The 12572-nt window shown below is 44.7% G+C and overlaps 1 protein-coding gene across 1 annotated transcript in view; it reads left to right on the forward strand.

The window, feature by feature from the left end:
• The window catches only part of LOC121575705 (EF-hand calcium-binding domain-containing protein 6), a 33417-nt gene extending 21244 nt beyond the window's left edge, over positions 1–12173 (forward strand). Inside the window, exons 18-31 of the mRNA XM_041888989.2 lie at positions 2223–2350; positions 2745–2977; positions 3080–3143; positions 3240–3358; positions 5082–5231; positions 5363–5518; positions 6146–6356; positions 6631–6825; positions 6942–7148; positions 9348–9623; positions 9886–10081; positions 10249–10436; positions 11655–11804; positions 11929–12173. Coding sequence (XP_041744923.2) covers positions 2223–2350; positions 2745–2977; positions 3080–3143; positions 3240–3358; positions 5082–5231; positions 5363–5518; positions 6146–6356; positions 6631–6825; positions 6942–7148; positions 9348–9623; positions 9886–10081; positions 10249–10436; positions 11655–11804; positions 11929–12057 — 2402 coding nt within the window. The 3' untranslated portion in view covers positions 12058–12173. The remainder of the gene's footprint in view (positions 1–2222; positions 2351–2744; positions 2978–3079; positions 3144–3239; positions 3359–5081; positions 5232–5362; positions 5519–6145; positions 6357–6630; positions 6826–6941; positions 7149–9347; positions 9624–9885; positions 10082–10248; positions 10437–11654; positions 11805–11928) is intronic.
• The last annotated feature ends 399 nt before the right edge of the window (positions 12174–12572 follow it).

A 12572-nucleotide genomic window follows, 5' to 3' on the forward strand; every position in this document is an offset into this window, starting at 1 on the left:
TCCGTAGATTTAAGCTAGAGATATATATTTTTGCATGGGCTGTGTCTCAATCCACCACATCCGCCTATGTCAGCCTTCTGCATCTGCGGTTGAAGGTGGCCAAGCTACAGCGGTGTTTGTCAGACCATGAGACATCCCGAAAATCGGTCTTCTCACGAAAACGTCTGTAGCATACAAACGGTTTGGCCTAGAAACTATTATTACAACTTTATGGAAAGGGGCTCTCTTTCACGAACACAAAGGTGTTCTCCGTTTTGACTCGTCTGAAGGTAACCCATACAAACGAATGGAAGTATGGAGGTAGTTTTGTGCCAACAAAAATAAGGGGTTAAATATGTGTCCAAGAATGTCCTGACCTTTCTTATATCTCCTAGATATAGGACAGACACTTCAAAACCTTATTCCTTATGATTTATTCTTTGACTATCTTTTTTGCCATTTATGTGTTATTCAATGCGTTTCTATGGGCTATAAAGGCCAAATTCCATATTTTATCAAATAATTTTGTAATATATTTTTTTATACCTAAAGTTCCAAATCAAATAGCTAAATAATCCATGGTATGACCATATTAAAACAATTCCACATGTTAGCTTTCTCCTTTGCCAAGATAATCCATCCACCTGACAGGTGTGGCATATCAAGAAGCTGATTAAAGAGCATGGTCATTACACAGGTAAACCTTGTGCTGGGGACAATAAAAGGCCACTTTCAATGTGCAGTTTTGTCACACAGAAATCTCAAGTTTTGAGGGAGGGTGCATTTGGCATGTTGACTGCAGGAATATCCACCAGAACTGTTGCCAGAGATTTGAATGTTAATTTCTCTACCATAAGCCAATGTATTTTGAGAGAATTTGGCAGTACGTCCAAATGGCCTCACAACCGCAGACCACGTGTAACCACGCCAGCCCAGGACCTTCACATCCGGCTTCGTCTGAGACCAGCCACCCAGACAGCTGATGAAACTGTGGGTTTTCACAACCAAATAATTTCTGCACAAACTGTCAGAAACCATCTCAGGGAAGCTCATCTGCGTGCTCGTCATCCTCACCAGGGTCTTGACCTGACTGCAGTTCGGCGTCGTAACCTGATTTAGTGGGCAAATGCTCACCTTCGATGGCCACTTGCACGCTGGAGAAGTGTACTCTTCATGGATGAATCCCTGTTTCAACTGTACCGGGCAGATGGCGTTGTGTGGGCGAGCGGTTTGCTGATGTCAACGTTGTGAACAGAGTGCCCCATGGTGGCGGCGGGGTTATGGTATGGGTAAGCATAAGCCACGGACAACGAACACAATTGCATTTTATCGATGGCAATTTGAATGCACAGAGATACTGTGACGAGATCATGAGGCCCATTGTCGTGCCATTCATCCGTCGCCATCACCTGATGTTTCAGCATGATAATGCACGGACCCATGTCGAAAGGACCTGTACAACAATTCCTGGAAGCTGAAAATGTCCCAGTTCTTCCATGGCCTGCATACTCACCAGACATTTCACCCATTGAGCATGTTTGGGATGCTCTAGATCGACGTGTACGACAGCATGTTCCAGTTCCCGCCAATATTCAGCAACTTTGCACAGCCATTGAAGAGGAGTGGGACATGCCACAATCAACAGCCTGATCAACTCTATGCGAAGGAGATGTGTCGCGCTGCATGAAGCAAATGGTGGTCACACCAGATACTGACGCCCCTTTTTAAAGGTGTCTGTGAAATCCATAGATTAGGGCCTAATGAATTTATTTCAATTGACTGAGTTCCTTATATTGAACTGTAACTCAGTAAAATCTTTGAAATTGTTGCATGTTGCGCTTATATTTTTGTTCAGTGTAGTTTCTTAGCAAAGAGCAATTTCTCAAGCAAAAATGAGGACTGTCTGGGAGTGGTTTGCTATGGGGAGGGGAAAACTGAAAACAAGCTGTTATTGGCAGAGAGGTTTGGAACTCTCCTTCTTATTGGCCTTAACTAGTTTACTACCTGGTGATGTCACCAGGCAGGCCAAAACTCCATCCCACCAAAACAGGCCCTTACACTAAACAGCTCTTACACTAAAGGTCAATATCATAATTTCACAGTTTGACAGTATTATTCCAACTTCATAGCGTGTAAATATATATAAATCACAGGCAAATCACATTTTTTTCAACACTGGGCCTTTAAAATCCAACCCTTTCATCCAATCAAATCACAGTTTAATCTCTTGTGCTATTTAATAGAGAACCAGGCCAAAGAGCGGGACCAGGCCTCCGGGGGTAACCGTGGTAACCTGCGGGCTAAGCCACGCCTCCTGACAGCGGAGGACTGCCTGAGTGTGATCAAAGACAGGATCGAGAACATCCACGGGGTGAGAGAGAGGAACCGTCCACGCCCACTACACAACTCCACACTCCATTACCTCTGGGATCAATTGTTTTGATCAATATACACATTCTATACTGTATACACAAACACCTAGTGCAGACAGGATAAGACGACAAGGGGTTGGGCTACTAACCCTCTCAGATTATTTTCCTTTCTATGTTATATCTGCAACGCTCTGTAAAGTAAGTTGAAAAATAATGCATAATACAATGCCAAAGCCCAAATCCAAGCCAAGCGCTAAAATGACAAGAAGAAAACGTGTAGCAAAATAATACATGTTCCATACATATTCACAACCAATCAACCAATCAATCTACACAACCAATCACTATACACAACCAATCACCATGCCATCATCATCCTCTCTGTCCAATCAGGACATCCTGTCAGCGTTCCGTGTAATGGATAAGAACTGTGACAGCGTGGTGGACAGATATGACTTCAGAGAGCTGTATGACAGTCTGGGCCTGGTCACCAAGGAGAGGGAGTACCAGCGCCTGCTGCAGCTTCTGGGCCTGCAGCCTGGAGCCAACCTCAACTACCCAGAGTTCTTCACCCTCGTCCAATCCAGCGGCAAGACCCGCGGGCAGAAGTTCAAGCCAGCCAATGGGTGAGTAGGGTCTTGTGGAAGTGTGTGTGTGAGGTTAGACTGGATTTGTATGTAAATGTAGCTGAGCTGTTTCTGTGTGTGTTCTTGATGCTGTTCAAACAGGCCAGACCAACTCCATGACCACCTGGTGTCCAACGCACACCACAGATGGACTGCTATGTCAAAGGTCATACCTCTACCCTGAAGCTCAAGTCTCAAAGAGGATAATGTGTATGTTAACATGTGAGAGGAACCCCATTATAAGTTATCTTACCTCCTCCAGGTTATTTGTCGCTTTGATGATGATGGTCAGGGTCTGGTCTTTAAGAAGGACCTCAGGAGTCTCCTCTATACCTATGACCTCCCCATCAGTCCTGATGAGTTTGAGGAACTGTGGGCCAGGTAAGAGATACAGTGAGGGAAAAAAGTATTTGATCCCCTGCTGATTTTGTACATTTTCCCTCTGACAAAGACATGATCAGTCTATAATTTTAATGGAGGGTTAATTTGAACAGTGAGAGACAGAATAAAACATTTTTTTCCCTGAAAAACGCATGTCAAAAATGTTATAAATGGATTTGCATTTTAATTAGGGAAATAAGTATTTGACCCCTCTGCAAAACATGACTTAGTACTTGGTGGCAAAACCCTTGTTGGCAATTAGAGGTCAGACGTTTCTTGTAGTTGGCCACCAGGTTTGCACACATCTCAGGAGGGATTTTGTCCCACTCCTCTTTGCAGATCTTCTCCAAGTCATTAAGGTTTCGAGGCTGACATTTGGCAACTCGAACCTTCAGCTCCCTCCACAGATTTTCTATGGAATTAAGGTCTGGAGACTGGCTAGGCCACTCCAGGACCTTAATGTGCTTCTTCTTGAGCCACTCCTTTGTTGCCTTGGCCGTGTGTTTTGGGTCATTGTCATGCTGGAATACCCATCCACGACCCATTTTCAATGCCCTGGCTGAGGGAAGGAGGTTCTCACCCAAGATTTGACGGTACATGGCCCCGTCCATCGTCCCTTTGATGCGGTGAAGTTGTCCTGTCCCCTTAGCAGAAAAACACCCCCAAAGCATAATGTTTCCACCTCCATGTTTGACGGTGGGGATGGTGTTCTTGGGGTCATAGGCAGCATTCCTCCTTTTCCAAACACCACAAGTTGAGTTGCCAAAGAGCTCGATTTTGGTCTCATCTGACCACAACACTTTCACCCAGTTCTCCTCTGAATCATTCAGATGTTCATTGGCAAACTTCAGACAGGCCTGTATATGTGCTTTCTTGAGCAGGGGGACCTTGCGGGCGTTGCAGGATTTCAGTCCTTCACGGCGTAGTGTGTTACCAGTTGTTTTCTTGGTGACTATGGTCCCAGCTGCCTTGAGATCATTGACAAGATCCTCCCATGTAGTTCTGGGCTGATTCCTCACCGTTCTCATGATCATTGCAACTCCACGAGGTGAGACTTGCATGGAGCCCCAGGCCGAGGGAGATTGACAGTTATTTTGTGTTTCTTCCATTTGCGAATAATCGCACCAACTGTTGTCACCTACTCACCAAGTTGCTTGGCGATGGTCTTGTAGCCCATTCCAGCCTTGTGTAGGTCTACAATCTTGTCCCTGACATCCTTGGAGAGCTCTTTGGTCTTGGCCATGGTGGAGAGTTTGGAATCTGATTGATTGCTTCTGTGGACAGGTGTCTTTTATACAGGTAACAAGCTGAGATTAGGAGCACTCCCTTTAAGAGTGTGCTCCTAATCTTAGCTTGTTACCTGTATAAAAGACACCTGGAAGCCAGAAATCTTTCTGATTGAGAGGGGGTCAAATACTTATTTCCCTCATTAAAATGCAAATCAATTTATAACATTTTTGACATGCGTTTTTCTGGATCTTTTTGTTGTTATTCTGTCTCTCACTGTTCAAATAAACCTACCATTAAAATTATAGACTGATCATTTCTTTGTCAGTGGGCAAACATACAAAATCAGCAGGGGATCAAATACTTTTTCCCCCTCACTGTATTAGATGGCAGTAGAACACCACAACCCAATCCTAACTTGAGATCTGTGTTGTGTAAATCATTCAACGATATCAATGCGGAGCCGTGATTTGTCCTAACACTGTTCCACTGGCAGGTATGATGGAGAGGGGCGTGGCTACCTCACCTGTGCTGCGTTCCTAGAGAAGCTGGGCGTGGATCCACAGGAGGTGGGACATGCAAGGAAGGATGCAGACACCACCCCCACAGATGGTCTCCCTGCAGGGGCTACACTACAGGACGTTGAGTGAGTGGAGAGTGATTAACTAAATTAATTAGTGCAGTTACTAATTAAATTTGATCGAATACGCTTCTAGAGTTAAGCATCCATCTGATCAATAATAACTCTATGCGTGTGTTGTATATTTGACCATCCAGGCGCGTGGTGCAGGGTAACTGTAAGGGGTTGAGCAGTGCTCTGACCCGCTTGGATAAGAAGAGAGAGGGTCTAGTCACGGTGGAGGACCTACAGAGTCTCCTCCAGAGATACAACTGTCCCCTACACAGACACCAGCTCACCCACCTCCTACACACGTAAATAACTTACTCATTATAAAGACCTCTCCATTCCTTCATATAGCTAACACACCTTAATAATGATCAAACTATTGGGTTATAATAAATCTATCTTCGTCGTCGTCCTGGAAAAACCTTGTATCTCATTTTTTGGCAATGTTATTTAAAAAAAGAAAAATACACAAATTGAAAGTAGTCAATACTCATCATGTTCTGTGAACGTTTCATGACTCTAGGACTAATAAAAGGAATGCCTTGTGAACTAGATCTGAAAATAAACCCTTTTTCATTCCCTGAAAAGTTTAGTTTTTTTTCCAGGAAGCAGACGCATTTACTGATGTTGAATACTGTTGAAGAGATGTTGAACTGATGTTGAGTACTGTTGAACTGATGTTGAACAGATGTTGAACGGATGTTGAGTACTGTTGAACTGATGATGAGAACTGTTGAACTGATGTTGAGTACTGTTGAACTGATGTTGAACTGATCTTGAACTGATGTTGAGTACTGTTGAACTGATGTTGAGTACTATTGAACTGATGTTGAACAGATGTTGAACGGAAGTTGAGTACTGTTGAACTGATGTTGAACTGATGTTAGTAACTTCTGAATACTTACGACACTTCTGTCTCCTCTATATTTTAGACTCAAGGTTCCAATGGATAGTGAGAACAGAAAGTTGTCATACGTGGACTTCCTGAAGGCGTTTGACCACGGGACAGGGAAGGGTTGTGAGCACCCCCCTAGGCCCTGTGGATCCCCTGACCCAGCAGAGAGTCTGGAGTGGCTCAGTCCTGAGAGAGCTGCTGGTAGGATACGGGAACTAGTCACTGCATCGATGGATATGCTCCACAAGGTTAGGCCTCTCCCGACACTCTATCCCTCTTCTTCCCTGGCTCTCATTGTGAAGGCCTCTTGCACTGTAAAACACCAATAACATATACAGTTAACGTCAATTTCTTTTAGCTACTTACCGTAATAAACTATTTAAATTGTAACAAATGAACTGTGCTTTTTAATTTTTCATTAAGACTGAGGGAGGTCCTTTCTACTTGCATAAGCTCAGACATGCTCTCATCTGGTCAGCCACACCTACTCTTACTCACTTGTCTCTCCGTCTGGTCTCTCAGGCCTTCTCTGCCTTCGACAGGAGTGGGAACGGGACGGTCACCCCTCTGGAGTTCCGGCGGGTGTTGGACCATTTCTGTGCCCGCCTCTCGGACACCCAGTTCAGATTCCTGCTCGACAGACTGAAGCTAAACTGGGAGAACCACACAGTGTACTGGAGAGACTTCCTCAACCAGTTCAACCTATGCAACCTGGAGGTGTGTGTGTGTGTTTGGGTCTGTGTGTGTGTATGTGGGGGGGGGCTATACAAATGCATTATGCATCTGTTTTTATTTGTGCGTGTGTGTGCATCTGTGTGTATGTGTGTGTGCAGACCCCTGAGGGTTGGTCGGACAGAGTGGGTAAGGCAGGTTTCCCTGCCCAGCCCCAGCCTCTGCCAATCAGTGAGGAAGTTGTCTCCGCCTGTCTGTACACCATCGCCAAGGAGATGGTGGACTTAGACCACACCCATAACGACACCATCTCCAAAGAGGACTTCAGAATGCGTGACCGTCAATTCATGAGGCTCACCTGTGACCAGGTAAACAGACAAAGGTTTGGTTTCAATAGGCTCATACAGTATAGCTTCTTACAAACATTGTTTCTTTAAGCTCTTACAAAAAAAAACTAGGCACAATTCAATTCTACTCTATCAATGGATTGTCATGCAGAAACAACCGGAATAGGCATTTACAGTGGGGAAAAAAAGTATTTAGTCAGCCACCAATTGTGCAAGTTCTCCCACTTAAAAAGATGAGAGAGGCCTGTAATTTTCATCATAGGTACACGTCAACTATGACAGAATATCACATTGTAGGATTTTTAATGAATTTATTTGCAAATTATGGTGGAAAATAAGTATTTGGTCACCTACAAACAAGCAAGATTTCTGGCTCTCACTGACCTGTAACTTCTTCTTTAAGAGGCTCCTCTGTCCTCCACTCGTTACCTGTATTAATGGCACCTGTTTGAACTTGTTATCAGTATAAAAGACACCTGTCCACAACCTCAAACAGTCACACTCCAAACTCCACTATGGCCAAGACCAAAGAGCTGTCAAAGGACACCAGTAACAAAATTGTAGACCTGCACCAGGCTGGGAAGCCTGAATCTGCAATAGGTAAGCAGCTTGGTTTGAAGAAATCAACTGTGGGAGCAATTATTAGGAAATGGAAGACATACAAGACCACTGATAATCTCCCTCGATCTGGGGCTCCACGCAAGATCTCACCCCGTGGGGTCAAAATGATCACAAGAACGGTGAGCAAAAATCCCAGAACCACACGGGGGGACCTAGTGAATGACCTGCAGAGAGCTGGGACCAAAGTAACAAAGCCTACCATCAGTAACACACTACGCCGCCAGGGACTCAAATCCTGCAGTGCCAGACATGTCCCCCTGCTTAAGCCAGTACATGTCCAGGCCCGTCTGAAGTTTGCTAGAGTGCATTTGGATGATCCAGAAGAGGATTGGGAGAATGTCATATGGTCAGATGAAACCAAAATACAACTTTTTTGGTAAAAACTCAACTCGTCGTGTTTGGAGGACAAAGAATGCTGAGTTGCATCCAAAGAACACCATACCTACTGTGAAGCATGGGGGTGGAAACATCATGCTTTGGGGCTGTTTTTCTGCAAAGGGACCAGGACGACTGATCCGTGTAAAGGAAAGAATGAATGGGGCCATGTATCGTGAGATTTTGAGTGAAAACCTCCTTCCATCAGCAAGGGCATTGAAGATGAAACGTGGCTGGGTCTTTCAGCGTGACAATGATCCCAAACACACCGCCCGGGCAACGAAGGAGTGGCTTCGTAAGAAGCATTTCAAGGTCCTGGAGTGGCCTAGCCAGTCTCCAGATCTCAACCCCATAGAACATCTTTGGAGGGAGTTGAAAGTCTGTGTTGCGCAGCGACAGCCCCAAAACATCACTGCTCTAGAGGAGATCTGCATGGAGGAATGGGCCAAAATACCAGCAACAGTGTGTGAAAACCTTGTGAAGACTTACAGAAAACGTTTGACCTGTGTCATTGCCAACAAAGGGTATATAACAAAGTATTGAGAAACTTTTGTTATTGACCAAATACTTATTTTCCACCATAATTTGCAAATAAATTCATTAAAAATCCTACAATGTGATTTTCTGGAATTTTTTTTCTCATTTTGTCTGTCATAGTTGACGTGTACCTATGATGAAAATTGCAGGCCTCTCTCATCTTTTTAAGTGGGAGAACTTGCACAATTGGTGGCTGACTAAATACTTTTTTTCCCCACTGTACGTGCATGTGTGTAAATGAGCTTCACAGAAATTAAATGTCATTTTTTGGTGCATTTGCCAGCCAAGTTCTCCTTCGTTTTTAATTATTGCAATCAAAAACAAATTTGTATGTGTTGATAATTATAATAATAATAATAATAATAATAATAATATGCCATTTAGCAGACGCTTTTATCCAAAGCGACTTACAGTCAAGCGTGCATACATTTTTGTGTATGGGTGGTCCTGGGGATCGAACCCACTACCTTGGCGTTACAAGCGCCGTGCTCTACCAGCTGAGCTACAGAGAACCACATTATTGATTACTGACTACTTATTGAGAATGTTAGTAATCCGTGAAGTTCATTAAGCTTGTGTGTAAATGTGAGTGTGTGTGTATGTGTGAATATCAGTTTAAAAATGTGGGATATGATGTGTGTGTCTCTTTGTGTGTGTACTAAACGTGTCATTCCTCTCTCTCCTCAGTTTGAGAGGGTGTGGGAGAAGCTGCCAGTCAATGTGTTGGGGGATCTGGAGTACAGGGACTTCCTGAAGCATGTCAGTGGAGCTGGAGGGATAAGGGACAAGACCACAGACCCAGAGGACATCAGTCCCATGAAATCCGCATCACCACCATCCCCTGGGCCCATAGATATGATGTCACCATCACCACCATCCCCTGGGGCCATAGATATGATGTCATCATCCCCACCAGCTCTAAAGAGGCCAAAGACTACAGGCAGCAACCTCCAACGCTCAAAAGTACAGGATCTCTCTATACATGATGCTTATCAGTCAACTTATCTATCTCCATCTTTGTATTTGATAGTCCACAGTCATAATTAGCTTTATAGAAGCCGTCCCAGTTAGGGTTAGTTCTGTAAGCTCCTGGGAGAGACCAGAAGTGATATCCAAACCTAACTAGGATGGCATCCAAATCATAATACACATACCTTCTCTCTTCTAATCTAAGACTGAAAGTAACACACATTATCTATCCCCCTGACCTTGTCCCCTCCCCCAGTCGGAGGTGGATGTGTCCAGCAGGGCCAGGCGTCCATCCACAGTGGGGAGAGAGAGGGAGAGCCCCCTGGTGGACTGTGAGAAGATGGAGAGGAGGCTGAAGGGGGAGGTGCAACGCTGCTGGAGGGACATCCAGAGGAGGTGCAGGGAGGAGGACAGAGACAGCGACGGAGAGATCAGCACACACTGCTTCCTGGGTAAACAACCAATCACAGAGTGACATATGTACAGCACAGTGCCTGATTCGCTATTCCCAGTCAATCATTATTTTATGTAACTTAAATTCACAATCCACTTCAAAAAAACGATTTGATTGATCAAAATCACTTACATACCTGGCTGTGTGTGTATGTATGTGTCACAGACATCCTCCAAGGCCTCAACGTCAGTGTGACCCAGAAGGAGCTTGATCGGCTGGCCGTAAAGTTCGACATGAGGGATAGTGGGAGCGTGCCATATCCTGACTTCCTACGTCACTTCCTCCTCAACTTCGAACCGCCAGCGGTCAGACAGCCCTTTGAGCGGCCCAAACTACCTCTCCCCACTACTCCGGTATTGTACACCCCTGTTTAACTTACTGTCAATATGGGATAGAGTGCAGTATGAACATAAATGTTTTTACTACAGAAACTGTGGTAAATTAGTATTTGGGGAGAGAGAGAAAACAGATATTTTAACTTCCTCTTTTCTCATACTACTCTTTTTTCCTCTCCTTCGCTCTCTCTCTGGTCCATTGTTGGCTCATTAACTGTCACTTTTAATGGGGAGGGGGTCTGGGGAGTGGGTATGTAAAGTAAAACGATGGGGCGGTGCTGGTGGGTTGCCAGATTGTGTATAGTCAGCGGGGACCTCTCCCAACCTCGGGCTCTCTGCTGTCTCTTCCTTGACAACCATATTCGTCAAGTTTGGTGATTTGTGTGCTTTTGGCACAGTAAGGTATGTTAATAAAAGCTTAGAAAAATGACACACGGGTGGCCAGGTTGGAGAATATCCCCCCACTGGGCTTCTAAACATTAGCATTAAGCAGGGCCCCAAGCCTCACCAGAGTGAGTGGGTGAGAGCTTGTCTGGCAACCTGCGAGCTGCAAACCATCCAAACCCCCCTCTCGTACTGGCTTTGGTTCACAATTATAACCCTCATTATCTACTAACCAAACCAACCATCTGTGTGACTCACACTAAATGATTCTGCTGCTGCTCTGTTGTCCACCACATACTTTAGTCTGAGACTGCCATCATTGAAGTCATTTGTGGTGACGAGGGCCATTGTACAAAATAAAGTAATCAGCGATTGGATCATCTCTAACCAATCAGAGTATCAAAGCCAATGACGGATTTTCAAACCACCGCTGTACCCATGTGTGTTCCGGCTCTGACCCAACCCATCGGTTTCTGGACCAATCAGACAGCCCCGAATGTGTTCGCATTCGGTGAAGGGTCGGGGAGGTACTCAGATCCAGATTCATTGCGCAGAGGAAACTAACGTCTGTGGGCGTGGCGTAGCGTTTGGCCGGAGCAAGGAGTCTGGGTAGCCAGGCAACCAGAGACCCCCTGTGTGCTTAATGCTGGAACGGTCTTTCAAAACAAGTTCATAGAACATATGACCGCTACTTTACTGAGTTAAACTCATATTTTAATGTGTACAAAATAGCAACATGATTGGAATGATTACATCCATGCAATGGTCTTTAGGTGTTTGTTAACTCTGCTTGGTCCTCTCTGGTCTTCTCCGGTCCTGATGCGGTCTGGTTGTGGTTCCCTTGCGGTCCAGATGAGTGGGGGTGTTCTCAGTAGACAGTGTGTGGAAACCATGCTGAAGCTCTATGACCCGGTCCAGCAGTTCTGGCGCTCCATGAGGCAAAACTTTGTTACCTTCGACCACAACCGCAGTGGCAAAATCTCCATCAAGGAATTCAGAAAGGTACAATCCAACAATCTACTGTTTGACCATTATTTAAAAAGCTGTTGACTAATAACAACCCGTCACACACGTAACACAATCACACACACACACAGCAGCTAATCCTGATTGTTTATTTCTACAGGTGCTAAGGCAGTTCAGAGTGAACCTATCCGAGGAGGAATTCTTCCACCTCACCTCTTTCTTTGACAAGAACACTACAGGGAAGATCTCCTACAATGACTTCCTACGGGGCTTCCTACCTGGTCTCTAACCTCTGACCTCTGACTATGGCCCTACTGTAGGCTCCTGTGAAGGTTTAGCTAGTTATCACTGATAAATCAGTCCATATTGATCGCTATAATTTTACTGCACCACTGAGTGAAGGGGGGATACACAGAATTATTACAAAATCATATCATATAAATAAAAAATATATAAATGTGAAGTATTATTAAAAATATATATATTTTTGTGGGTTCTCTCCCAATATCTTCCCCTGGCATACCTACAGCGTTTTCTCCCACTAGCATACCGATGTATCTCTCTGCTGTATGACTTTATGATAATGATTGCTCTCCAAACCAAACCCAACCAAACAAAGTGCTTTTGGATGATGTACGGATTCTGCTACACGCAGGGGGCTGTCTTTGTTCCCATCTGACGGGAAACTAAATGGATGACAAGGAGAAGGAGAGGGCGTTTGTCATTCATGAGATAGACGGCATCACCGTTGCAAGACAGAACCCAGAGAGAGAGAAATCATTATCTAAATAATCTACAGAATGA

This window comes from Coregonus clupeaformis, unplaced genomic scaffold (assembly GCF_020615455.1).
Source record: "Coregonus clupeaformis isolate EN_2021a unplaced genomic scaffold, ASM2061545v1 scaf0009, whole genome shotgun sequence".
In the NCBI taxonomy this organism is placed as follows: Eukaryota; Metazoa; Chordata; class Actinopteri; order Salmoniformes; family Salmonidae; genus Coregonus; species Coregonus clupeaformis.